Source organism: Patiria miniata, unplaced genomic scaffold (genome assembly GCF_015706575.1).
Source record: "Patiria miniata isolate m_02_andy unplaced genomic scaffold, ASM1570657v1 HiC_scaffold_5, whole genome shotgun sequence".
NCBI classification, from domain to species: domain Eukaryota; kingdom Metazoa; phylum Echinodermata; class Asteroidea; order Valvatida; family Asterinidae; genus Patiria; species Patiria miniata.
In genome coordinates, this window is record NW_024037072.1 from 25,897,148 (window position 1) to 25,922,173 (window position 25,026).

Here is a 25,026-nt window from a genome sequence, read left to right on the forward strand (position 1 = left end):
TTTTATGACAGCAACGTACGAGACTGTCGGTAGTGTTGAGTTTGTCAGTATTGGTTCCATGGTCAGCCCATTTACTTCCAGCGATGTTGCAATGAGACTTGCTACTTTAAGGGATGATGTAAGTATTGATGCCTCGGTATGGGATATTATAATGGAGAGAATATGAAAATTGCTATAAGTCTCCTCGATTAGTAGTGTGTGTTTAATTAGACTTAAATAAATCTTGCTTGCTGAGTTTCTAATACTTCAAATTCCCGTCTTATCCCCCTCTCAGATGGATGCACTTTTCCGGAGGAGTTCAGTCAGCAGTGACTTTGCTGGCATCACCCTCACTGGGAGCTCAGTAGAAACTAGTGACAAAGCTCTCATTGGGTTTGACATTTTCTTCATTGGTTCCCCTGCCCCCAATGATACGCAGATAACAGAAGCGTTCTATGCCGCCCTTGGACCAGTTGAGAACCAGTTTGAGACTGGGAATGAGATCAAACCTGGCACATTCATGCTGAGTAAGTACACTAGCTGTCATGGAATAGTCAAGTTGATGACGTGGTGATGCTTGCCGTCCACTTCTGTGACCCTGGTTCGAATCATGTTCATACCGGCAAATGGATTGGGGTTTTCAGTCCCGTCTAATTCCATAGGTTTTCCTTTAAAAAAAATAAGTCTTTTGGTTTAGTTTCTGTGCATTATGGTCACATGTATGCCCCAGGCCTTGTTGTAAATCAGGGAGACAGCACACTCGGTGATCTTCATTTTCGTTATCCACATTTAAACTTTACCCGTTGGGGTTTACAGATGGGCTTGCTAAGTCCGTGATCATGAAGTTTTGCCGAATTTTGTCGTTTTAATCCCCGCCCGTCAAACCCTCCTAGACTGGTGCCGGGGAACAGATATCCTAGGTGAACCAAAATCAGGACCACAATTTCAGATTTTTACACAGAAAAATAAATTCTCCTGGATTGAAATTTCCTTGGGAACACAGATGAACCAATAACCTGTTGGCATAATTTGTATCAATGTTCTCTGTTGCTGCTACCTCTGTGATATGCCCTTCGATTCGCAACCATTTCTATACCTCAATTATTATATACAAGCTGTTTTACCCGATCATAGATCGGGTAGGGCGTATTTGTGTTGGGGTTGAAAGTGTGGGGAGTTAAATGTAAATGGGGGATTTAGTTGAGAAGACATGTAGCTATAGAAAAACAATTTACGGTGACGCGATCTGAGGCAATTTCTGACCACGTACGATAGTGAAACAAAATATCATATTTTAAACATCATTTTCGAGTTTGGAGTCATTGAATCAGCTGTTCTGAGCAAAAGATTATTGTAGTAGGCTACAATTTTTATTCGGGGAAGAAAAAGTGGGGGTAGGGAACCAAACGATATTGCCCGCTTTAAAATGTTGGGGTGGGGGTCCCCCGTCCCCCACCGATTGACGCTGCGCCCATGATAATTATGTACCATGGCATGTATAACTGTCTGTAAATTTTCCCGTTGGTCTGTTAAATTGCATTTTGTGAGGCAGTCGCGTTTGTTAATGTGGGAAAACTGAGTTGAAAGACTTACCGTATAGTACACAGGCAAAGGCTGATTGTACTGTTTTGACAATAAATCATAATGGAATAAAACGTGAAGGTGGCATTTGCAATAAAAATGTTGAGTGTGTTACCATAAAATTACTTAGTCTGAATCATGGAGGAAGGTCATTATGAAGGTACAGTATTGGACTCTTCAACAAACGTAAACTTGAACTTCTTACAATTTGCGAGACCTGCGAGGAAAAAGTCGATTTAACTATTTTATTCAGGTTGGCATGGTTCAACCATAATATAAGCAAGGCCAAACAGCCAACAACCGCCAATATTATTATTTATGCACTCTTCGTTATTCCAACCCAACATAGTTCAAAGATCAAAATATTTGAAGCAATGCATCGATCCCTCGTTGATTTACCCGATCATAGATCGGGTAGGGCGTAGAGTTGGGGATGAAAATGTGGGGAGATGAATGTAATTGGGGGATTTAGTTGAGAAGACGTGCAGTTATAGAAAAGCAATTTCTGTAATGCGATCTGAGGCAATTTCTGACCACTAAAACAATTTTTTTTTAGCAAAAGATCATCTTTTAAACATCATTTTTGAGTTTGGTGTCATTAAATCAGCTATTCTGAGTAATAGAATCATTATACATGTAGTAGCTACAATTTTTTTTCGGGGAAGAAAAGTGGGAGGGAGGGGAGGGGACCAAAAAAGTCTCCACCGCTTTAAAATGGGGGGGGGGGGGTGGAGGGGTTCCCCGTCCCCCACCGATTGACGCCCATGATAATTATGTACCATGGCAACAGTCTGTAAATGTTCGCGTTGGTCTGTTAAATTGGCATTTTGTGAGGCAGTGGCATTTGTGAGAAAACGTACTTGAAAGGCTTGCCGTAGTACACAGGCGAAGGCTGATTAAGAAGGTCATAATTTAGTTTCACTATATTGGACTCTTCAATAAACGTAAACTTGAACGTCTTACAATTTGCGAGACTGTCTGCGAGGAACTTGTCGAGTCAACTGTTATTCAACTTGGGTCAACCATATATATAAGAGCAAATTTTACTCGGCCTCCGAGAAATGTTTACTCCTGAAACGATCTGAGACCGCGGTCTTTCGCGACGCCAAAATCGCTCCACGTCCGTGGAAAAATGTGGAGGGTGTCTTCCGCCGGATCGGACACATGTTGGTTGATTTTTTGTGTGACTGCGTTTAAGATCGCGATGTTTGAAGCAATGCATCGATCCTTCGTTGATCCCAGACAGGCCCCCGAAATTATAACGCAACACTGTGGCGGGCAGCGAACTCACAACGCTCAGCCTTGGTGGAAGCATGGAGCTGTATTAACATACGATGGAAGCAACAGAGCACTATACACGTCACTCACATGCTTGTGCTTCAAATCATGCAAATAGCGAGCACCGTAGACCCAACCTCGTTTCCAGGGTGTGGAGCAGGCTGCAGTACGCGTTGCCATCGACAGTTTTGCATAGCCCGGAAATACTACGCAGTGTAGACTTTCGATTGGTCAGACCGCGCAAGGCATACTTAATGTGTAGTCCTTCTGAGTATTCGTTGCACTCGGCGCAGGGGCGGCAAGCGAAGCACATGACAGAATAGGGGCACTCGGTGGCCACGCACCATGGAGAAAAAATATTTTACCAAGGTCACCCCATCCACAATTTGGTGAACGCTTTTGCAGAACGGCTGAGTAGAACACGTAAACGAAACCCCTACGTTGACCTCGCTGACCTCGCACAGTCTAGACTCGCAGAAAAGCCAGCACAGGGGGCGGCCAGGCAGTCAACGTGAAAGCGCACACGACGGCAAATTCCTGCGCAAAATGCAGTCACGAAAAATAGACGAAAAGGATCGCCGGTCCGTACGGGAAAATCAGGACGACCCGAAGTGTCCGACCCGGCGGAAGACACCCTCCGCATTTTTCCACGGACGTGGAGGGATTTTGGCGCCGCGGGAGCCCGATGTCTCGGATCCTTTCATGAGCAAACATCGTCTCGGAGGCCGAGTTAAACTCTCTCTTATATATATAGATTTGTTTGTTTTTTACTGTTGATCCGTTTGTCTGCCCGTTTTTTTTATATTATCTGATTTTCCACAGACTAGTCAGTACCAACTTGATTATTTGAGCTACAATGTATTCGTGTGTGGTTTTTCATACGACCAGGTTTTACTGAGTGTCAACAGACGCCGTGTGAGAATGGAGGTAGTTGTGTCTCGCAAAGTAACTCCTTCATCTGCATGTGTACATCATTCTGGACAGGGGACTATTGTGAAACAGGTACGTGTTAACCCTAATGTCATTGATCCAATATTTCTGTGGTTTTTATGTCAGGCAATTAAAGGCATAGAAGATCATTTGCATTTTTCTAAAAATTAACCTGTAAATTATTATCGGAAAACTTATTTGGATTGAAGATCGTCAAGGGCTGATCCAGAACACAATTTTTTGGGGGAGCTAAAAAACAATTTGGTCCCAAAAATGTGGGTCCAAAAAAATTACGGCGTAGGGTTCGGGGCCTAAAATTCTTTTGGATTCTACATGCTCGATCTGTGATGCGATCTGGGCAATTTCTGACCACTTTAACCAATGTTTTTGGAGAAAAAGATGGTGGTGTACCTTTTGCCTGCCTTTATTGCGAGGTCACTAAACACCCCGAGAAATTATTCTGCCTGGCTTGCTGTCATTCAAAAGACATGTAGGTGATTTCCAACGATAAGTCAAGAATTGGAAATAGAATTCTATCTATTCACGAAATGATGCAAATGCTTGTGTTTAATTTTTCACTGAATTCTAACTTCAACAATTGGTTTTTGAACAATCGTCTTTAGAGTTTGAGTGGTACGTGTTATTACTGGAAACATACAAAATGCATGAAAGGCAAATGATCCTATATGCCTTTAATATGGACTGTAAATTGCTTGTTTGTACTTCTGAAATCGTTGCATACATTAAGCCACGATATTGGCTTAAATTGTGCTTGCTGGAGATGGCGTTTTGTTTTAATTCCATCCTTGAGGTAATTAACTCCAAGCAAAAGGAAGGGCCCATTCATACTCCGTACACAAATATGAAGTGTCACGATACTTTAAATGCGCCACATTTTAAATGTGTTCAATTTGTGAATTCTCGCTTCAACAAATGTCACAAATTCCATTTACATTGGCTGTGGCACTGAGTATGAAGTGCTTGATTACTTTTGGTCATAATCCTTGATTTTACATGTGTATATCTCGGTTTTGTTTACCAGACGTCAATGAGTGTATTGAGAATAATCCGTGTGCCAGCGACCGCGTCTGCATCAATCTTCAAGGCAGCTTCTTGTGCGGATGTCCTGCTGGCTTCTTTCTTGTTGGAGACACGTGTATGGGTAAGAAACCTGAATCAAGAATGAATGTCATGGGCCCAATGTCATGGCTCTGCTAACCACAAAATGTCGCGCTTGCGATCGCAATGTTTTGCTAGCGCGACGAGCAAAAAAATTACGCACTAAACCTGTAAACACAGAATCCTTATTTACTGGAAGTACGCATAAACAAAAATGTCTAACTCACCCTTTGAATATGCTAATTCCTCTGCTACAATAAGCGGGATTTTTCGACAATGGTAAACAGAGACAAAGCAATCTGAAGTCGTAAATTCAATCACAAGGCAATAGTTTGGTGAGGGATAATAAGGACAATGGAATGTCTTCATTACGGTTCTTTGCAGTTCCTTGTTGTTTGACTTGAGACTGGATGACTTGTGGTTATGCTAATAAGGCTGAACACTGCTAGTTAATTCTCTTAATTAGTGCTCATCAAGGGTTCTCTGTCTTCAGTTCCCAAAACATCTCTTCTCATAGATGTCTTCTTTCATAGATGTCTTCTTCATATCATCGATCGCACCACAACGCGACCTATTCCAGGTAGTTGTCTACCACAAAAATGACGTATTGTTGACAGTAGCACAAAGTCCACAGACGATCCGTCATTTTGTGCTGCGGCAATACTATCAAATTCGTCGTTTTATCGTGCCCCCAGCGAACTGTTTGTCTAAAAATCATTTGGGCATTTTTCAGCAACATCTGAGTTCAGTGGGGCTTTTGCCATCACCCGCATTGGCAGCTCAGAGGCAACATTTACCCCAGATCTGGAAGACCCGACATCAGACCGATACGAGAGATTAGCTGGAGATGTCACTACTGTGGTAAGACACTGCATCATTTTTGTTAAAATTCAAAACAAAGAACATAACTTTTGATTAACTTTCAATGTCAGTGCATTGAATAAGGTTCATCTGTATTAAAATTGTATAGATTGAATGCAAAGACAACTTGGCATTGGTACAGTCGATCTCAGCCATTTTCCCCTCAGCATGTTTCATATCGTTCCTCAAAACTTTTCTTTCGAGAAAACAGCCAGAATACCAACAACTTTAGAAAACTTAAAAATTACCTCATAGATCCAAAAAATTGTAATGCCACAACTTCTGGTCTTTAAATTCCTGCCCACTCCCCCCACCCCCCAAAAAAGTAGTGATTTATTTCTTGTTTGCTTCCCTATAGCTGGACAGTATCTTCTCAGATGAGAGCTCATACGTCGGATCTCGTGTCCTCGGCATGTCTAGTGGCAGCATCATGATCCGATACGTCCTTGTCTTCACTGAGGACACCAGCATGAATGAAGACGCCGTTACCAGGCAGATGAGTAGCAGTGTCTCAGCGGACGGGGAGATTGGAAGCAGTGCCCTCTTCATCAGACTTTCATCGCTGACCGTCGCTAGCCGTAAGTAACACTTTACTGTAGGGCAGCACCTGATACCCAACTGAAAATGCCAGCTATCAGGTTCAAATGTTTTATTTTATTCCCTGAAACCTTTGCAGAAACAGACACAACCTTTCTGAATTCAATAAGAGGGTGTTGCCCTTCACCAACGTATTGTAAATCTTATTTGGTCTTAAAAAAAGGTTGGTTTTTATATCATGAAATGTATAAGACAAACATCTTTGTTCCCGCAGAAATTTGCCCTTCTGGTTTCTGTAAGAATGGCGGCAGATGCTCACCAGATCCTGTCACTTACGAAAACACCTGCACGTAAGTCAGTTTGTTTTTGTGGACGGTTTCGAAAAAAGGTTTAGATGGGATAATATGGATTGATGATGATTAAATTTTATTTCTAAAGGGTTTGGTTACTGTTTGTAATGCAGTTGCTTTTGGGTTGAGTTGGGTTTTGGATGGCTCGGAGAAGGCACTAAGGATTTGATGTGAGCTGTTTGTTGTTTTTTGTTTGGGGATGGCGTTTTTTGGTAACATAAAGATCGAGACAAATGGTCATCACAAGCTAAATAGACTATGGCTCTCCCCTCGATCTTACTGCAGATGTGAGAGTTTGTACTCCGGCAACCGCTGTGAGATCATGGATGCTTGGTCACCACTGGCCATTGCCATGATAGCAGTTGCCCTGGCACTGCTCCTAATCCTGACTGGTCTGTTCATCTCGTGCTGCATCTTCCTCTGCAAACGTCTTGATAAGGAGCAACCCAAGCATCCACACACTCGTGATGCCCAGCAGCGCGACTCGTTCCTGACGTCATGGCCTGTGGCTCTGCGGCAGTCATCGGCCCGAATAAGCTTTGCCTCGCTATCAAGGAGTGTGGATTCACATGGTGACACTCGCAGCCTCAGAGATAATGTGAGTACATTCGTTTGAAAGAGAGGCAGTGATGAAGATTTTCTTTTTTGTATGAGAACCAATCATACAAAACAATCTTTACAAATAGTTAAAAAGTTGTCCTCAACTGCATAATTGCATGCAATAACTGATATGAGCAAGGAAGGTAATCATTGCGAACATTGCTACTAAATGTATACTCTCTGTCAATATAAACTCTTTAATATATGAATGATGAGAACCAATGGGGTTTAAGACCTGACCAGGAAATGACATGAATCTTGACTGACCAGAATTGGGTCTTGACCAGAATGCCTTAGGAACTTGACCACAGTGACTTGAGACTTGACCAGAGTGACTTAATTGAGACTTGACCAGGGTGACTTGAGACTTGACCATAGTGACTTGAGACTTGACCCGAGTGACTCGAGATATGACCCGAGTGACTTGAGACTTGACGTGAGTGACTTGTTAAGAAGGTCACCGGCTCATTCATTCTTGACTTTTACCCCCCCCCCCCAACAAAAGAACACCATCATTTCTGATCTTTAGATCATGAAAATCATGTCTTGATGCATGGGCAACATAGAGAAACAACATGCATGTTATCTTACATCTTAAGCATAAGCAGACAGGATGTATGCAATACTATTTGTTATTTATTGTGCTCTCAGGTTCGGGATAACCCACAATCCTCCACATTCATGCGACCTTATGTGGCAACGGGTCAAGAGGCTATTGTGAGTGTACCACATCCATCGTCATGTTCCGTGTAACTCGAAGCCAGGATTTATTTGACACGCACAAGACGATTCGAGGTAACTACTTGTCATTAGAATTGGGGATAAACCGAAATAAGATAACACTACCTTCTTTTACTCCGTCTTTCCTGATAATTTTTAAAAATGCTGTGAAATCTCGAAAGGGTGTATTAACATTCTGTAAAAAATACAGAATTGGTCAATCACATATTTTGTATCTCCAAAAATATAACTTAATTCCTTCCAAACTTTTTTTTCTGAAATTATGCTTGCCAATATGCAAGTTCATTATAAAATGTGCATGGGACAACACAGCAGAAATGTTCTCTCATCATAACCAGCCACTGAAAATACCCATTGAGCCTTTCTGAAGAGAAGCATGGCTTTTTTGTTAATCCTTGCAGTAAATGATACTTGGCTTAAAAAAGTATTTGTGAGCAAAGACATCTAGACGTTGATAGTAAGTAGCGGGTTTCCGTTTAGTTCAGAAAAACATTTGTGAACAATTAACTTGAACCAAGCTTGTCAGCAAGGAAGGATGACAGAGTATTGAATAGCCAATGAAAAAAACAATTACTGAAAGAATTAAATGAATTCAGCTCATTCAAAAATGAACATTTGTATTAAATAATGGAATTTGTTGGGTTTTGCCCTTGGAACCGGCCAGCTGACCCCGGCAAGCTCGGTGGTCGAGTGGTAAGACATCTGCACTAGTAAGCAGGAGGTCGTGGGTTCAAGTCTTACCCAAATAAGCTTTCTCATAAGGGCCCTCGGACAACAATGAGTATGAAGTTTTTATGACAATACGGCGCAGAAGGGCAAAACCCACTATTAATTGGAATTCTAACCAATTAAATCGAATTTTTAAATATTAATTAAGCAATGAAGCCAGTTTAACTCTAACCAATTAAATCGAATTTTTAAATATTAATTAAGCAATGAAGCCAGTTTAACTGAAAGTACTTTGAAGACCAGTTCATACTCGGCACGAAAGTGAACGCAAACACAAATTTGTGACATCTAGGCAAGTTTTTGCAAAAGTTGAGCAAATTTCAATTCCTGCGAATTTAGCAGCGAATGTTTCTGTCGGACGTCAATTTTTTTCGCATTCGCATTCGCGTGAAGTATAAACCGGTCCTACTAAAATAATTTGGAGATATTACAAATGTTCAGCTGTAGCAGTTGTATTTATACTATTTTTTACTTGTGTATCAAAGCCTAACCATTTTTTAGTATTTAGTATCTGTAGTAATATCTGTTTTAAATATAGGCCTACATTGTGGTTTGAGTATTTAATGTCATGTAACACTTTTTGTAAGCTTTGTGTAACAGTTTGAGTTTTAAAGAACTAATATCTCAGGGCTATCGATCTTTAAATGAAATATTAAGAACAAAATACCAAGACCAAAGACATGTTCTTTTAGAACTAAGCAGGACTGTTCTTATCAGAACTAAAACCTCCATACCAAGTTCAGCTATACAGTCAGTGGCGGATCTAGGGGTGTGGTGGGGGCGCTGTACCCCCCGGCAGTGACCAAAATGTTCTCAACAACAAAACAAGACTCAAATAAGGCCATTTTCACTTGTGACAGCCCTTCCCCCATTTTCGTTTTGTATTAATCTCGTAGTTTGTAAATTTAATATGAATGTATTTTTTATTGTAACAAATATTAAAGGTTTTTAGTTAATTGCTATTTTTACTCAGCGCAAAGCGCCTTTAGCATCATTTTGATGTATTTTGGTGCTAACATAAAATTAACATTATACTGGATGATTCGATAGTTCAACTAGTCGTGAAAATGAAAGCAATCATATCCGACTTTTGGCAAAGCTATTTTCACTCATGGCGAGCAACGTAGTCAAATGGAGCAGAAATAGCACAGACTAAGTGACGCATCTCGCTCGGCATGTGTAGTCTCCTTTCCAGTTTTCTTGGGCTTCACTATTCGGAACAAATCTAGAACCCTATCTAGAACCCTATACATATAAGTCTGAGGTTTTGGGGGCAGTTATTATATAAGTTTGTAAAGGGTATTGTTCAATGTAATTGAATGAACAAAGTAACGCTCAGCGGAAGCCATTTTCTTTTATCACATAACGCTTTAATAACACAATGCTTCCATTCACATGAAACTGAAAGCTGGGCTTCCGTGTGCAATGAATAGCGGGACTTTTGTTCAACGTGCACTGGTATTGTTCGAGGATACGCGTGGCTGAGCAGAGTTGAATTTTACCCGTACGCAAGGGGTTTAAAAAAAAAAATTAATAGAAGATTGTTCTTTCTATTATAATTTATTTTTCAACTTTGGATAATATAGGTTTTCCCGACCAATTTCCTAGAATGTTCATTCACTTCTGAAAATCGGTCATTCATTTTCGTCTTAATTTGAGTATCGCTCTGAACACGCGTTTTATTTTCGCTACCAGAGCATTCGATTCCATTTCAGTTCAATCAATTAAGTGATTGAGCAACACCTTTAATTTATGTCCATTCAGCTTCGTTTACAAGACATCTGTTTCGCTTTTAGTGGGCGATTTCAAACATTTACCATTCTATTTCACTTTTAGTTTAATGCATTTCGGCACCAGGGGTTTCTATTTCATTAACCGTCAATCAAATTAATTAGCTGTACCTGAAATCAATTTAGAAAAGGAAAGCTTGCGTAAATGAATGCACAGTTAACGTAATTGGCCGTCTGTTTCTCAAAACCGAATGCGCGGACAATGAAAACGGTTGAACTTTCGTTGAATGGAAATGGGATTCAAGACGTGAATTTCAATTCAGACGAAATAGAATGACCGATTTTCAGAAGTGAATGAACATTTCGGGAAATTGGTCGGGAAAACCTATAGTTAACATCACAATTTAACCCATTATTTGTTTCAAATTCATGTCAGTATTGAGATAAAATTGAAATTAACTTTTTTTTTTAATTTGCTGAATCGTTTTAGCAAAAGTCACAATGAGTTGATTTTTGAATCGCTGAGAACTGGAGATTGCTCACCATGCTGCACAAAGGGGTGTAACACCTGTGTCAAAACAGGATTTGTTTTTGATTTCCTAAAACATCCGGTCCCTGGCATGCGCAGTCAAGCCGCGCAGCGGCGTTCGAGGTTGCTCAATATGCTGCAGAAAGGGGTGTAACACCTGTGTCAGACCAGTCTTAGGAGAAGACTGGATTAGTTTTTAATTCCCCTAAAACATCCGGTCCCCCAGTGTGGCATGTGGTCAAGCCGTAGCATCAGTTGAGGTCGCTATCAACAAGATGAATCAAATTCAGTCTTAGGGACTTTGGCAGCGCTACCCAGGAAATTCCAAGCATACCTCACGTGCGCTGTACTCAAGCTGATGCAAGCACGTGTATACGCTCAGAATTTTCCTGGGTAGCACTGCCGATGTTCTCAAGACTGGATTTGATTCATGACGCTGCGGCTTTATCGCGCTTGTCAGGGACTGGCTGTATTTGGGGAATAATCTCTAAACCCAGTGGATCAACACTAGTTTCAGAATGGTATTCCAGAGCAAGGGCGGATCCAGGGGGGCCAAAGGGGGCCATGTCCCCCCCCCCCCAAAAAAAACGAAACCATTTTTTTTTAATGTGACATCGCAATAAAGGCAGGCAATGAGTACACCACCATCTTTTCCTCAAAAAAACATTGGTTAAAGTGGTCAGAAATTGCCTCAGATCGCACCACAGAGCATCTAGAATCCAACATTTTTTCGAAGCGGGCCCCGAACCCCACGCCGTAATTTTTTGACCCACTTTTTGGGGGGACCAAATTTTTTTTTGGCCCCCCCCCCAAAAAAAATTGTGTTCTGGATCCGCCCTTGTTCCAGAGTCACGCCGAACTAAAAGATATGAAATGCCTCTAGTCTGCCGTAGGAAACTTTGGCGCAGACAAACTTTATACAGTAATTTTCATTAAATAGACTCGTTGTTCCAAGTGACTGCAAGAGCTGATCTCTCCATGTCTTGCTGTCGTAGTTGCTCCTTTGTTACAACTGATAATGTAGTAACCAACGGATAATGTATCACCAACCGATAATGTATCACAAATTGACCGATATTGTATCACTAACCGATAATGTAGCAAAAATTGACTGATAGTGTAGTAAAATTTGTATCCGATAATGTATCACGTGTCGACGGATAATGTAACTACAAAATAACTGTATCCGATAATGTATCACCTCGGAACGGATACTGTATTAACCGATAATGTATCAGTATATTTGGAAAAGGTGGAAATATTGTAAATTAATTAAAGTCTAATAATTGCCTTTACTATGATGAGTCCCCACTCGGGATAGTTTATCATTAAGAATTTTTTTTTGAATTTGGGAGGGAGTTGCTCTGGTTTGGAGACGCTCTACTTCCAAGTGGGCCTAGGCTAGTGGCGTATCCAGCTTTTGATGTAGGGTTGGGGGGGGGGGGGGGTCACCGCACTCGCACATCCGTGCCGAAATGTGGACAAGTTCTTTTCTCCGGACACTTGGCCTCCGTATGGGCTCCGTGCTCCAACACAAGAGGGCGCGTTTTACCACTTTTGAGAGCACCATGGACGTACGGGACCACTGATCTCCGTATGGAGTTCGCTCGTACCCCCCGCCCTGCAAACAGGACGCTGTAATACTCTGATGAATTCACGCTCTGATTGGTTGGATTTTGTGTGACCTGTGACCTGCGCGTCATCACGGTCATGACTCTGCAAGGTTTGAAAAGGCCGTTAAGACTGATTCATTACTCTTTTGTTACAGTTTAGAGATTTTTTCCATTGAAAAGCGTAATAATGTAGGAAGTTCTGTAAAACTAATCTGTGTTGTAAATTTACAATTCCCGTCCCAGGCTCCGTTTCGAATCACGAACGGTTGGATGGCATAATGCGACGCTCAGAATTTTGTCCACATGGTCCGCAAGGAAACAGAAATCACATTCCGCCTGTATGGAACAAGTGCATTTCTATGGAAGTTTTCGGATAGCATTTGCGCACATTGGCTAACTGCGGTCTTAAACAGCTGCAGCCAGTGCTTTATACATAGGCCATATGCCACTTCCTTCACAAGATATTGTGAAGCTTGTAACAACTGATAATGTAGTAACCAACGGATAACGTATCACCAACCGATAATGTATCACAAATTGACCGATATTGTATCACTAACCGATAATGTAGCAAAAATTGACTGATAGTGTAGTAAAATTTGTATCCGATAATGTATCACGTGTCGACGGATAATGTAACTACAAAATAACTGTATCCGATAATGTATCACCTCGAAACGGATACTGTATCAACCGATAATGTATCAAAAATCAACCGATAATGTATCAGTATGAGGAAAAGGTGTACACAAATGTTCGTTTGATGTCCTATATATCCCGCCCCACTTTTTGATTTTGAGGTATTTTTCAAACTTTCCAACCGCCGAAATGTATTAAATAGTACTGAGAAAGGGAGAAAAAGTACAAAAAGCTTTAAATGCGCTGATACATCTGTATCATGAACAGCGCCCCCAGTGTCATGTGGTTTCCAGCAAGCCCCCCCCCCCCCTCTTTTCGAATTTCACAGCCGGGACTTTTTTAGCTGTCCCCCATCCCCCAGTCCCCGGCACAGATTGACGCCACTGTTGCAAGGGCGGACCCAGGTATTTTCGTGGGGGGGGGGGGTGTGTTTCATCAGCAAAAGATTCTGAAAATGTACACAGGTTTTTTTTCTCCGGATACTTGGCCTCCGTAAAATAAAAAACTGGGCCATATTTCAATAGGGGTCGCTGTTCAAATTCGACGATTATTAACACTGGATTACATAATGGTGTACAAAATTACCCCCTATCTAAGCTGCCTCCGTCCGTATTTTGAACAGGCGGACATTATACCGGTATAATTCTTTTTTTTTGGGGGGGGGGGTCACAGCGGGGGGGGGGGGGGGGGGGGTTCGCATTATTTTTTTTAGGGATTTGTATGAAATAAAAGCAATTTTGGGGACACAGCTGGGGGGGTTGACCCCCCCCCCCCCCCCCCCCCCCCCCCCGATCCGCGCCTGTGTTGGCCTCAATGGTGCGGCAGGCTCGTGACGTTTGGACTGCAAACTGTATGGGTTCAACAAACTTAAGCCAGTGGGTGGACAAATAACAAATGACGTCACATGCGAACGGTGCCCCCCCCCCTTAAATCAAAAGCCGGGTCATTTGTACGGTACAATAATATAGTGTACATGATTGTAGGATTTTATCAGCGCTCCCCGTTGAAAATATGGCACGACCCCCCCCCCCCCCTCAGTATTTGATTTTACCATGGAGCTATGGGCTCCGTGCACAAGTGTCCCTTCAACGGCCAGGAACGGAGAGTTGGGGGAGGACCTTGACTAATTCCCGGTCCATCCACTGCGTATTTTGCAAGATGCAAAGTTACTGGGGGAGGGAATAGTCTGGGAGACTATCGCAAGTTAAATTGAACGTATGCGCGCGCCGACGTTGTCTGACGATCATGCGAATGCGCTGCGGCTAATAGCCTTGGCACATTCTGGAAGTGGTGTGGAACTTTGCGCGCGAACCAGTACAGTACAGTACAGTACGCACATGCTGTGTCCCGTCCATTGATGGTCCCGTACGTCCATGGTGCTCTCGAAAGTGGTAAAACGCGCCCTCTTGAGTTGGAGCAGGGAGCCCATACGGAGGCCAAGTGTCCGGAGAAATTAATTTCGGCGCGGATGTGCGAGTGCGGTAACCCCCCCCCCCCCACCCCCATCCGACATCAAAAGCTGGATACGCCACTAGCCTAGGCCCACTTGGAAGTAGAGCGTCTCCAAACCAGAGCAACTCCCTCCCAAATTAAAATATTAATGATACACTTTCCCGAGTGGGGACTCATCATAGTAAAGGCACTTATTAGACTTTAATTAATTTGCAATATTTCCACCTTTTCCAAATATACTGATACATTATCGGTTAATACAGTATCCGTTCCGTGGTGATACATTATCGGATACAGTTATTTTGTAGTTACATTATCCGTCGACACGTGATACATTATCGGATACAAATTTTGCTACACTATCAGTCAATTTTTGCTACATTATCGGTTAGTGATACAATATCGGTCAATTTGTGACACATTATCGGTTGGTGATACGTTATCCGTTGGTTTATCAGTTGTAACACAGCGCTCTATGTCGATCCTTCTCTCATTACGACATGTGCAATAATGACTGTCTTGAATTCTACCTCACCATTACCTCCATTCGGAGTCAGGTGAGATTGTATTGTCTGGTATTTGAGGAACGCACTCATTCAAAGAAAGAATGCAATTGGTGCGCATATAAAAGGTCCGTGCCCGTTCAACCGTCGGTGTATTTTTGGTGTTTATCAGGAACACACTCGATCGCACGGACCACTGCGTGGCCAATTCTAGTCACCATGATGGATGACATTTGCGCTTTAGAAATACATGCGAACCCTTCGGGGATGAATCACTGATAGTTTCTCGTCTTGACGAAGACGAGCTTTCTGGTCTTACTTAGCCAAATCAGGCAAAGCCACCCACGCCGGCTAAGAAGCGTACAAAACGAAAATCAACCGTTAAAGCTGCCATACCTGCTGCCGCTGGTAGTGAGCAGCAGCGTATCCAGCTTTTGATGTCAGGGGGCAACCACACATCCGCGCCAAAATGTAGACAGGTTTTTTTTCTCCGGACCTTTGCCCTCCGTAAAATAAAAAAATTACCCCAAAGATCGGGTTATGAAGTTGTTTTGGGTTATTTTTACTTAGAACTTGAGGTTAACTTAACCCTTACCTTGGGCTATGAAGCTATGATTGGGTTGTTTTTACTTATAACTTTGGGTCAATTTAACTGTAAGCTTGGGCTATATGCTTGGGTTGTATTTACTTAGAACTTGGGTCAATTTATAAACACTAATATCGATGTTTAGGAACGGCAAAGGTCAAAGAGTAAACTAGGACTGGGGATACAGTGACTGTTGAAGAAAAAGGGCGTGGGCTTGGTTGGCTAACGCATGTAAAAATGGCTCGGAGAAATACAAATCTGCCTGTTTCCTGAAAATTAGGTCTATTGTTGTCTCTCGGAAGTTTCCGTGGAAAACTCCGGCTAAGGCCTCGTTGGCTTGGAAAACCCAGGCCCAGGTACTGCGGGGTAAACCTTTAGTAGTTCCTTGGACGGTAAGCCCTGGTAAGCTCGTTTGGAAAAGACGGAAAACGAAAAAAAACCCCGATAAGATAAGGAACACGTTTTGTAAAATAAAAAAACAAGTGCTAAACGGTATACAAGGGAGGTGCACGTATTTCCGACACTCAGACAATTTTCAGTGACAGAATTCCTAACAGAACTAGTTGACCAGGGTGCTCAGTAAAGCACCATAGACTTTTGGGAGTCAACCCTTGGTTGTTAGATTCATGCGTGGAGTAGTGAGACCTCAATAACCACGCTATTCCAAAACTTGGGATGTTAATATTTTACTGCGACATATTAGTAGTCGAAAACCGTTGGAAAACATCAGCTTAAAACAGTTGAGTTACAAACTTGTATGCCTCTCTGCATTAACTACAGGGAAACGAGCACAAACGTTAGCATTGATTAATCTAAAAATCATGATTATCGATAACGGGTTTGTTCAATATAAAATTACCGAGTTGATCAAAAAACCCAAAGCCTGCCAAACCACAACCAGTTATAATCTTGTCACATTATAAACCAGATAAGTCATTGTGTGTTGTAAGCACATTGTTAGGATATTTAAGACGAACCAAGGTTTTCAGAAATGATAACATGAAATTGTTTTTGAGCTATGCTCCTCCACATAACGAGGTTGGTACAGCTACAATTAGTAGATGGCTGAAATAGTCACTGTTTGACGCTGGCATGGATGTGTCAACTTTTAAAGCACATAGTTTTAGGTCAGCGTCAGCATCAGCTGCAGTTAATAAGGGAGTTCCAATTGATGGAATCCTTAGAACAGCTGGATTGTCTAACGCAACAACGTTTGCTAAGTTTTATGACAGAAGTCATACAGAGAACTGTCCAGAGACATTGTTTGCAAATACCGTCCTAGACGGCAACTGAATAATAATGTACATACGCAATGAACTGGAGAGAATAAATGTAAGTTAATAAAATTCCGTCGCAGACGGCATCTGAGTTATAATGTAATGAACTGGAGAGAATAAAGTTAATTACAAAATTACATAAGAAACTTAAATTATTTTCATGTATAACGTATTTTAATACGTATTTTATTAAACGAAGATACTCCAGGGAAAGGATGCAAAGTAAATGATAAAGTACATGTACATGTACATGAAAACAACGAGACACATTTAAAGATTATTGAATTATTGATAAAGTTTATTGGAAGAACATTCTGTCAGTAATTGTTCAATAAAGAACGTAACTAGCAAAGATAATACACCTTCTGCTTTTGTCTTGATTATATGTCACATTACACCGTCTATATGCTTTGAAATCTCACCTGACTCCGAATGGAGGTAATGCTGAGATAGAATCTAAACATTAAACGAGAGTAACGAAGTTTGATTATGATTCTACCGATCCATTACCGTAATGAGGAGTCAGGTAGCTACCCTCCCTCGTTTTCAACATTCATGAATCAAGCCTAGAACTTTGCCCACTCTTGTTGGTGAGCCAGTGTAATGCGATTGCTTTAAACACTTACGGTTGAACGGGCAAGGACCCTTTTATATGCGCACCAACTGCATTCTTTCTTTGAATGAGTGCGTTCCTCAATTACCAGACAATACTATCTCACCTGACTCCTCATTACAGTAATGGATCGGTAGAATCATAATCAAACTTCGTTACTCTCGTTTAATTTTTAGATTTCGCGCTGCACCACGCCATAATTAACGCTCAACTAAGCACCGGCATTTCACTTGTTTGCCTTAACAATGCCGACAAAAATTAATATTCCAAATAAGGAGAGCTCCTGAAAGGAGGGAAGGTATTTAAACATTCCTCACTGGATTTTACAAGTTACTTCAAACTATTGAAATATTTGTAAGTAAACACATGAATTCGCAACTTGCAAATTCGGTTTGTCAAAGTTACCTCTTGTTCTACACCAAACGTGCATATTACTCCTGCATCGTGCTTGTGCGCTAGGCGCGCTTTTGGCCAGTTGCCGCCAGCAACCCGCAGATGTATGGTCATATCATGAAAAGAAAATTATGCAAGAAGCCTACCTGACAAAACCTAGGGGATAATCAGTGAGCACAATTGATACTGGGTATAGAATATGACGTAACGCTATTGGGAGATGTTTCTTTGAAACCTAGAGGATGAATCTATCGAAGCGTATCAACAGGCCAGTGTACGTCTGTTAATAAAACCATACCACCCGGTGAAGGAAACGTACCACCACTTCAACAATCCGCCCTTCCACAGTGAAGTGGTCAATTCCTGTTCTTCGGCCATCGTTGACACCTTATACTGACGGTGATGATGACTTGTAACTGACCAGCAATGTAAGAACCATTTCCTTAATTTGGTAAGAGAAATTGTTTGTAATAAGAATGGTAGACATACAATATTAATTATTGGGCCCTATATGCGAGAGTGGATTTTGTGAACTTTGTGTGATAACTATAATCACTGAATGCTTGTATAATGAATTGGAATGGCATAATTGTGTTACGCCCCAACTATACTCTCTAAATACCAAGGAGTGAAATTTAGGGCCCAGACGATTAGGAGAGAAAATGACTCTCGTTAAATTAGTGGGCGCGGCCAACCGGGATTTGTTTTTTAAATTGGCTTATCTAGCTCCCAAACCTACATGTATGTTCAAAAATAGAAAGTGGTGCGTTTTTGCTCCGAGAAAAGTCCGTTTTTTGCGTGTTACGTCGTCTTTTCGTATTGTTCCTTCGTCATATGTTGTGTGATAATTAGTGAACCCCCTGAGAATTGATTGTTCAAGACATTACAAAACAGCAACGATTGGGTTCGCACGTCAGCTGAATTCCGTTTTCTTAATATTCATAGGAAAGGCATTGAAATAACCTTTTTGGTTATTTAAATTATAATAGAAGCCAAACCTCTGTCGGATTTGTCCTCGATATGGTTCGCGCTTATTAACACAGTGCATTATACAAATATAGCGTGGTTTGAGGGTGGATGGCCAGTCGATATTCGCTCCCCGAGGTATTGGAAATTGACAAACTAATACCGAGGGGAGCTGATATCGGCTGTCCACCCGAAATAAAGCATGTTATATTTGTTTTACTATACCTCATACATATTCAGCTGCCGATTCTTTTTTTGTTGTTGCAGTATGCACCTCAAACAAAATCTTTGGAGAAACTTGTACAGCTCCCCAAAAGAGTATCATTTTCACTTGTTCAGTTCGTTTGCAATAAAGTAACTACAGTTGTAAATACAGTTGTTTGTGGACAACTTTCCTTCTACAAGAGGAATCTTTGTTGTCCATAAATGTTCTCCAGTTTGGCGTCCTAGAGCTCGTGAAAAGTAATATTTACGCGTACCGTGCAACCATCTCTTCGTGTGTAGCTCGTTTGGGTGATGTTCGCGGGTGCGTACTACACCCGTGCGACAGTTCCACGATTGCTTTGTAAAGCGCGTGCGTAAGTAGACTGTCGCAGTAGTTAGACTGAAGATGTATGAGGTATATTCATTGTATCTGTACAGTTGAGTGACTGCCTTGATGTCTGTCGAGCTATATACACCCATCAAACTCACCCATACAGACAGGAGTTACACAAGTCAAAGCGCGACGCCTGTGCTGAATCATGGCTTGACTGCTAAGGCCGAATAAAAAAAAAAACATGTTTAGCGTCCTGCCTTTTTGAAAAACAGGAAGGAGGGGCCCTTTTTTTCTTTTTTGTCTCAAAACGACCGGCCGGGCTATTTTTCAAGATGGCCGCAAGCTACTTTTTTTAAATGGCCGCCACTTGGACTCAGGAAATAGCATACCAGCTTTATATAGGCTATATGCAACAGACAGAGGCCAAAATGACGTCACTGTTTAAACTTTATCATTTTTTTCGGGTTTTTTTTTTAAGGAGGCGGCCTCCAAAAAGGAAGCGGGCGGGGATGCTCAACATGTTTGTTTTTTACTTGGCCTCATAATGGGCCACGCGTGACGGGCTTGACACAACTACTGAATATCCGTATTAGTAAAGTAAAGTCTGTCCCGAGCCAATGTGGCTCATCAGGCCGGTGTTTATCTCCGGTTTCCTTGGCATGAAACGACCGAGAATATTTCTACTCCACCTGATTGGGATGCCAGTCCATCGCAGGATTACTCCCCAGCTAATGCCGGTACCCATTTATACTCCTGGACTGGACAGACTGGACCAGCGATCTTGTGGTCTACGCTGAAGTTGCATGGTTTATACAACAAATATATCAAGCGGGGTACCTGGGCTGGAATTACTCGCCAACGCCCCATCAGAGTCGTGGTTAACTGTAGAAATATGCTGCCTCGAAAGCAACAGGTGGCTGTCTGCGTGAGTTACTTGGTGGCAATTAAAACCAATACACTTAATATACCTACCTTGATGAATACGGATGCCAGATCTTTGATTCCCAAACTTGATGAGTTGAGTGTAACGCTAACTGAACATAAAGTCGATGTGTGTTGCATAACAGAATCATGAGAAAGATTTCCATATACGAAGTTCACTCAACACCCTGTGTACAAACCCTATGAGATTGGACTGAAAAATTCTAAGTGTTTTCTAAGAAAATGCTTGTATTTTCTCACTGCTCAAATTGACGTTGATGACATGAAATTGCTATCTGGGGACTTGTTAGTCAATACAGAGGAAAATGAGTGAACTTCGTATATGAAAATCTTTCCGAATCATGGTGTCCTACCGGTGTTCCAGGTAGCGTCCTTTTGTTAGATCACTATAGCTATCACCTCCCAATAAGACACAACAGAGACCATACATCAGGTGAAAGGATTGTGTGAAGGGATGTACATGCCAACATTCCATTCTCGGTGTTCGGGAATTTAGCCGAGGAGAACGTCGAGTCTGTCTGGCTTAAATTGCAGCCCCAACGTCTTCCGCGGCAGTTTAATCCCATCGTGTTTGGAGCTATTTATCAGCCCCATATTGTCAGAAACAAGCATAATCATATGCTGGAGCACATATACACCTCGCTAGACAGTGTTATGAGCTTGCACCCATCTGTGGGAATTATTTTAACAGGTGACTTTAACCGAATGCCAGATGCTATCCTCAAACGCAACTACAAATTGGAGCAAATCGTTAAAGGGGCAACACGAAACAATGCGCGCCTGGACCTGATATACACTAACATGAGTGATATGTACTATGAACCACCAATTGAACCAGCGCTTGGTCTGTCTGATCATCAAGTGGTTGTTTGTCAACCCAAGCCGTCGTTCGCAATGCAACCTGCCAACAAAAAATGCACGTGTTATTAGACTCTTTCTCCCAGGTGGGCTAGACACCATTGTACCAGTGTATCCGTTGCTCATGTGACACCGGGAATCGGCGTCGAAAATAGGGACACTTGGAATACGGCCAGTTCACTTCTTTATTCTGTGAGAGAGTAAAACAGGGTGATGTTACTCGATCGAATCAGTGTTTGAATGTGGCTAACAATTATTTAAATAAACAGTTAAAAATCCAAACCAAAGGTACATGTAAAGATAAACCTAACAATCTACTCAATTATCCAATCAAATAAATGCAACTTCAATGTAAATAATAAGTCATGGCTTAATCACGAATGAACTGTAATAATTTAACAAAATGGCGATTCGCGCCAAACGATCGGCGTTGGCTGGGGGGAGGGGGGGGGGGGGGAGGGGGGGGGGGGGGGGGGCGTGGCGGGGGGGGGGGGGGCTGGTAACATCTGTCGATGGGGGCGCTGTTCAAACCGACGATTATGCACACTAACGGACAATATATGGTGCTTTTTACGGCGATACATGAGCACTTGTTCAGAAAAAAGGGCACATGTTGTAAAAAGGGCACTCTTTACAAAATATTGTGGGGGGGGGGGGGGTAAGCGCTGGTGAAAAAAGGGCATTTAAAAAGAAAAGGGCAGTCTTTACAAAATATTGGAGGTAAATACCCCCTTTCCACACCCCCCCCCCGGCTACGCCTATGCAACTTCGTAGGGCAGGTCTTAACCAGCTGGACCTCTGGAAATACTATTTTCTTCCTCCATTCTTCCGTCAGAAAGTACATTTCTTTTCTGTTTTTTACCTCATGTGAACTGCGACAATTCACTGGACAAAAGGAAACTGACAAAATTTAGGTTTTGCTTTGGTGAACATTGGGATCGGTCGTGAGCTAACCCTGCTGAAATATAGACTTTTTCACCGGACACCACGCCGCCTTATGTACATGTGGGGGTGGGGTGGGGTGGGGTGGGGGGGGGGGGGCTAGGGGAGGGACTGGATACCATTTTTCCATGGGGGCGCTGTTCACAATCGACATGGTCAATGTCCTCTTAATACAAACCCGAGTTGGTGTACTGTAGGCGTATTCAATACTTGATATAATCGTATCTTTACCGATAAACCTTCCATATATAATTATCTCTTCTTATAGCAACATTAATCAAATGTGCATGCACATAGGCCCCTTCATAACTTTTAGGCATTGTTATCGTTATCAGACGTGCATTCATATGGATTTTTTTATATTCTTTTTTTTTTTAATATGTAATCACGTGATATTCAGCTATGGCTGTCATGCGTGGTTTGTTAATAAAAACATGTTGAATTGAATTGAAATTTTAATAAGGGGATAAAAACAAAAATCAGAATTCAATTTTACGCAAAAATAGATTACATTGTAATAAAATAATTACTGTTGTATTACATTTGCCAATTTGGCCGAGAAAGTCAAAATTAATCGGCGTTTTAAGGGATGTTCTCGGACATAGGCTAATAACTTAATCAATTATTGTTTCATTTTAATGTCCTTAAACTTGTGTAGGATATAACCGCTGCATTCTTTTTTTTATAAGTTTTTCTTCTGCAGCTAGACCACATCAAGATGTATTTTCCGGGCAGGATTGTTCTGGTTCTTGTCGGCCTGACTGCAGTTTTTAAAAGTATTATTGAAGGTAAGACATTGCCAGTACAACAGCTGCATGAATTTAAAGGTGTCCCGTCGGCCAGATTAGTAAAAAAAGTCATGTTTTATATAATTATTTACTTAACCTTATTTTAAAGGTCTGGGTCACAAACAAATCTACATAATGTCTAACATTTTGCGGAGAAAAGTCGTAAAAGTCCGTGTTGGTTACATCATGAGTGCAGGTGGCCTCGTGATCTTGAGCATTGAACTCATGGTCTGCGGGTAATTCTGCAGGTTGTGGGTTCCAGTCCAGCCTGTACTGTGGTTGTGGTGCATGTGCTGTTGGGCAAGGAATAAATGGGTATACCTGCAGAGAGATCATGGTTATTGTGATTGATTTTAACTGCTTTGCGCCGAAATGGCAGCATCGAGCTGTATACTCACCAGGGCGGTGAGTTGTCATTTTTCGTAGACCTAATTAGCAGGGTAATATACATGTATGTAGCACTTTGAGCAGCACAATGATAATGCGCTTTATAAATACACATTATCTGACCAGCAGCGGTTTTTGACCTTCAGCGGTTTTTGACCTTGTCGAATTTTGAGCCAGACTATCAACAACAGATTTGAGCTAGATAAAGTGTTTTCAGAGTTCACTGTGGGATTCACTGTGAGGTCCGCTAGCTTTCAGAATCATACTCTACAGGGAACGTTTTGAAAAGAAGCGTGTGGCTGGAATTTCAACAAGCGCTCCAACAGCTCGATTTTAGGACAAAAATGTGTTCCCCGAAATTCCTTCGCGCTGATATCACATGAAAAACAGTAAATGTCTTCATTTGAACGTTCATGTTCTCCTTTTTTGTGGCCTTCCCAACTATCATCATTTTGGTTGAAAGATTTAAAACTTAACTTGACAAAATCCAGATTTCATCACTGCGTAGGGGGACCCACTAAACCAATTCTTGTGGTACGTAGCAGAAATGAAAGTGCTTGATTACTTTGGTTTCACTGCAGGAACCACTCTAGACTGCGACTTTGAAGACCCAGCCCAAAGGCTCTGTAGTTGGGTGCAATCGACAGAGGACAGTACGGACTTGGTTGTTAATTCAGGGTCCACCCCAACTAGTAAGACTGGTCCGACTGCTGATCACACCATCGGAGGTAAGTCAACGTGGATGCTCGGAAAAAGTCGGAAGGATTTAGAAATTAATTAGCCCTGGCTTATTTTCTTGTTATTTATTTTGTTTCCCGACGAATATCGTTGCCAAGTTTATTGATGTTCACAAAGCCTATATTGACGTCTTGAGGCTTACATCTTCGTAGATTCCCCTAACGTCAACTTTACCCTTATTTGTGGGCTTTACATATACTATATATATCCATGCAAGTTTTAATGGCTGTTGGAAATTCAATAGTTTACAAATTTTTATTTCGCTGATTTAAATTTAGACCATATCTGACACGAAGTAGCCTTTTACTTTTAGGGTCTGTGAAAATCACTATTAGTGAGGCAGTGTAGGGGAAATATTTGGGGGAATTGTGCCTTTGATAATACAAGCATGGCATATTTGGCATACCGTCAGAGTATGTCTATAGAGAGATATTTGGTTATAGGACCATCGCAGATTTGTCCTTTGAAAAAGATAATGGTAGAATAACAAGCAATTTTCAAACTTTTCAAAATGGCTTCCATTGCTTGTTATTCTACCTATATTTGTTCAAAGGACAAATCTGCGATGACCCTATAACCAAATATCTTTCTCATGGCATACTCTGACTGTGTGCCAAATGCCATGCTTGTGTCATCAAAGGCACAATCCCACCACCTATCTGCCGTACTATATACTTTTCCCCACTTTCGAAAAAAGTCGTTTTGCGAATGGGCAATTATTGACATAACTATAAAATAAATTTTCATCTGAAGATACACAAGCTTGCCTTCTGGGCTTATTTTATATCAATCAATATTTGGGGGTAAGATTATTGGATTTTGTTCTC

General features: G+C 41.6%; 2 protein-coding genes across 2 annotated transcripts in view; both read left to right on the forward strand.

The window, feature by feature from the left end:
- Window positions 1–9,673, forward strand: part of LOC119741184 — a 69,808-nt gene extending 60,135 nt beyond the window's left edge. Inside the window, 9 exon segments of the mRNA XM_038216899.1 lie at window positions 12–118; window positions 275–506; window positions 3,727–3,840; window positions 4,811–4,930; window positions 5,621–5,748; window positions 6,107–6,326; window positions 6,560–6,635; window positions 6,921–7,233; window positions 7,887–9,673. Coding sequence (XP_038072827.1) covers window positions 12–118; window positions 275–506; window positions 3,727–3,840; window positions 4,811–4,930; window positions 5,621–5,748; window positions 6,107–6,326; window positions 6,560–6,635; window positions 6,921–7,233; window positions 7,887–7,988 — 1,412 coding nt within the window. The 3' untranslated portion in view covers window positions 7,989–9,673.
- An 8,670-nt stretch (window positions 9,674–18,343) lies between these two features.
- Window positions 18,344–25,026, forward strand: part of LOC119741318 — an 84,490-nt gene continuing 77,807 nt past the window's right edge. The window contains exons 1-3 of the mRNA XM_038217068.1: window positions 18,344–18,468; window positions 22,976–23,074; window positions 24,043–24,189. Coding sequence (XP_038072996.1) covers window positions 23,005–23,074; window positions 24,043–24,189 — 217 coding nt within the window. The 5' untranslated portion in view covers window positions 18,344–18,468; window positions 22,976–23,004. The remainder of the gene's footprint in view (window positions 18,469–22,975; window positions 23,075–24,042; window positions 24,190–25,026) is intronic.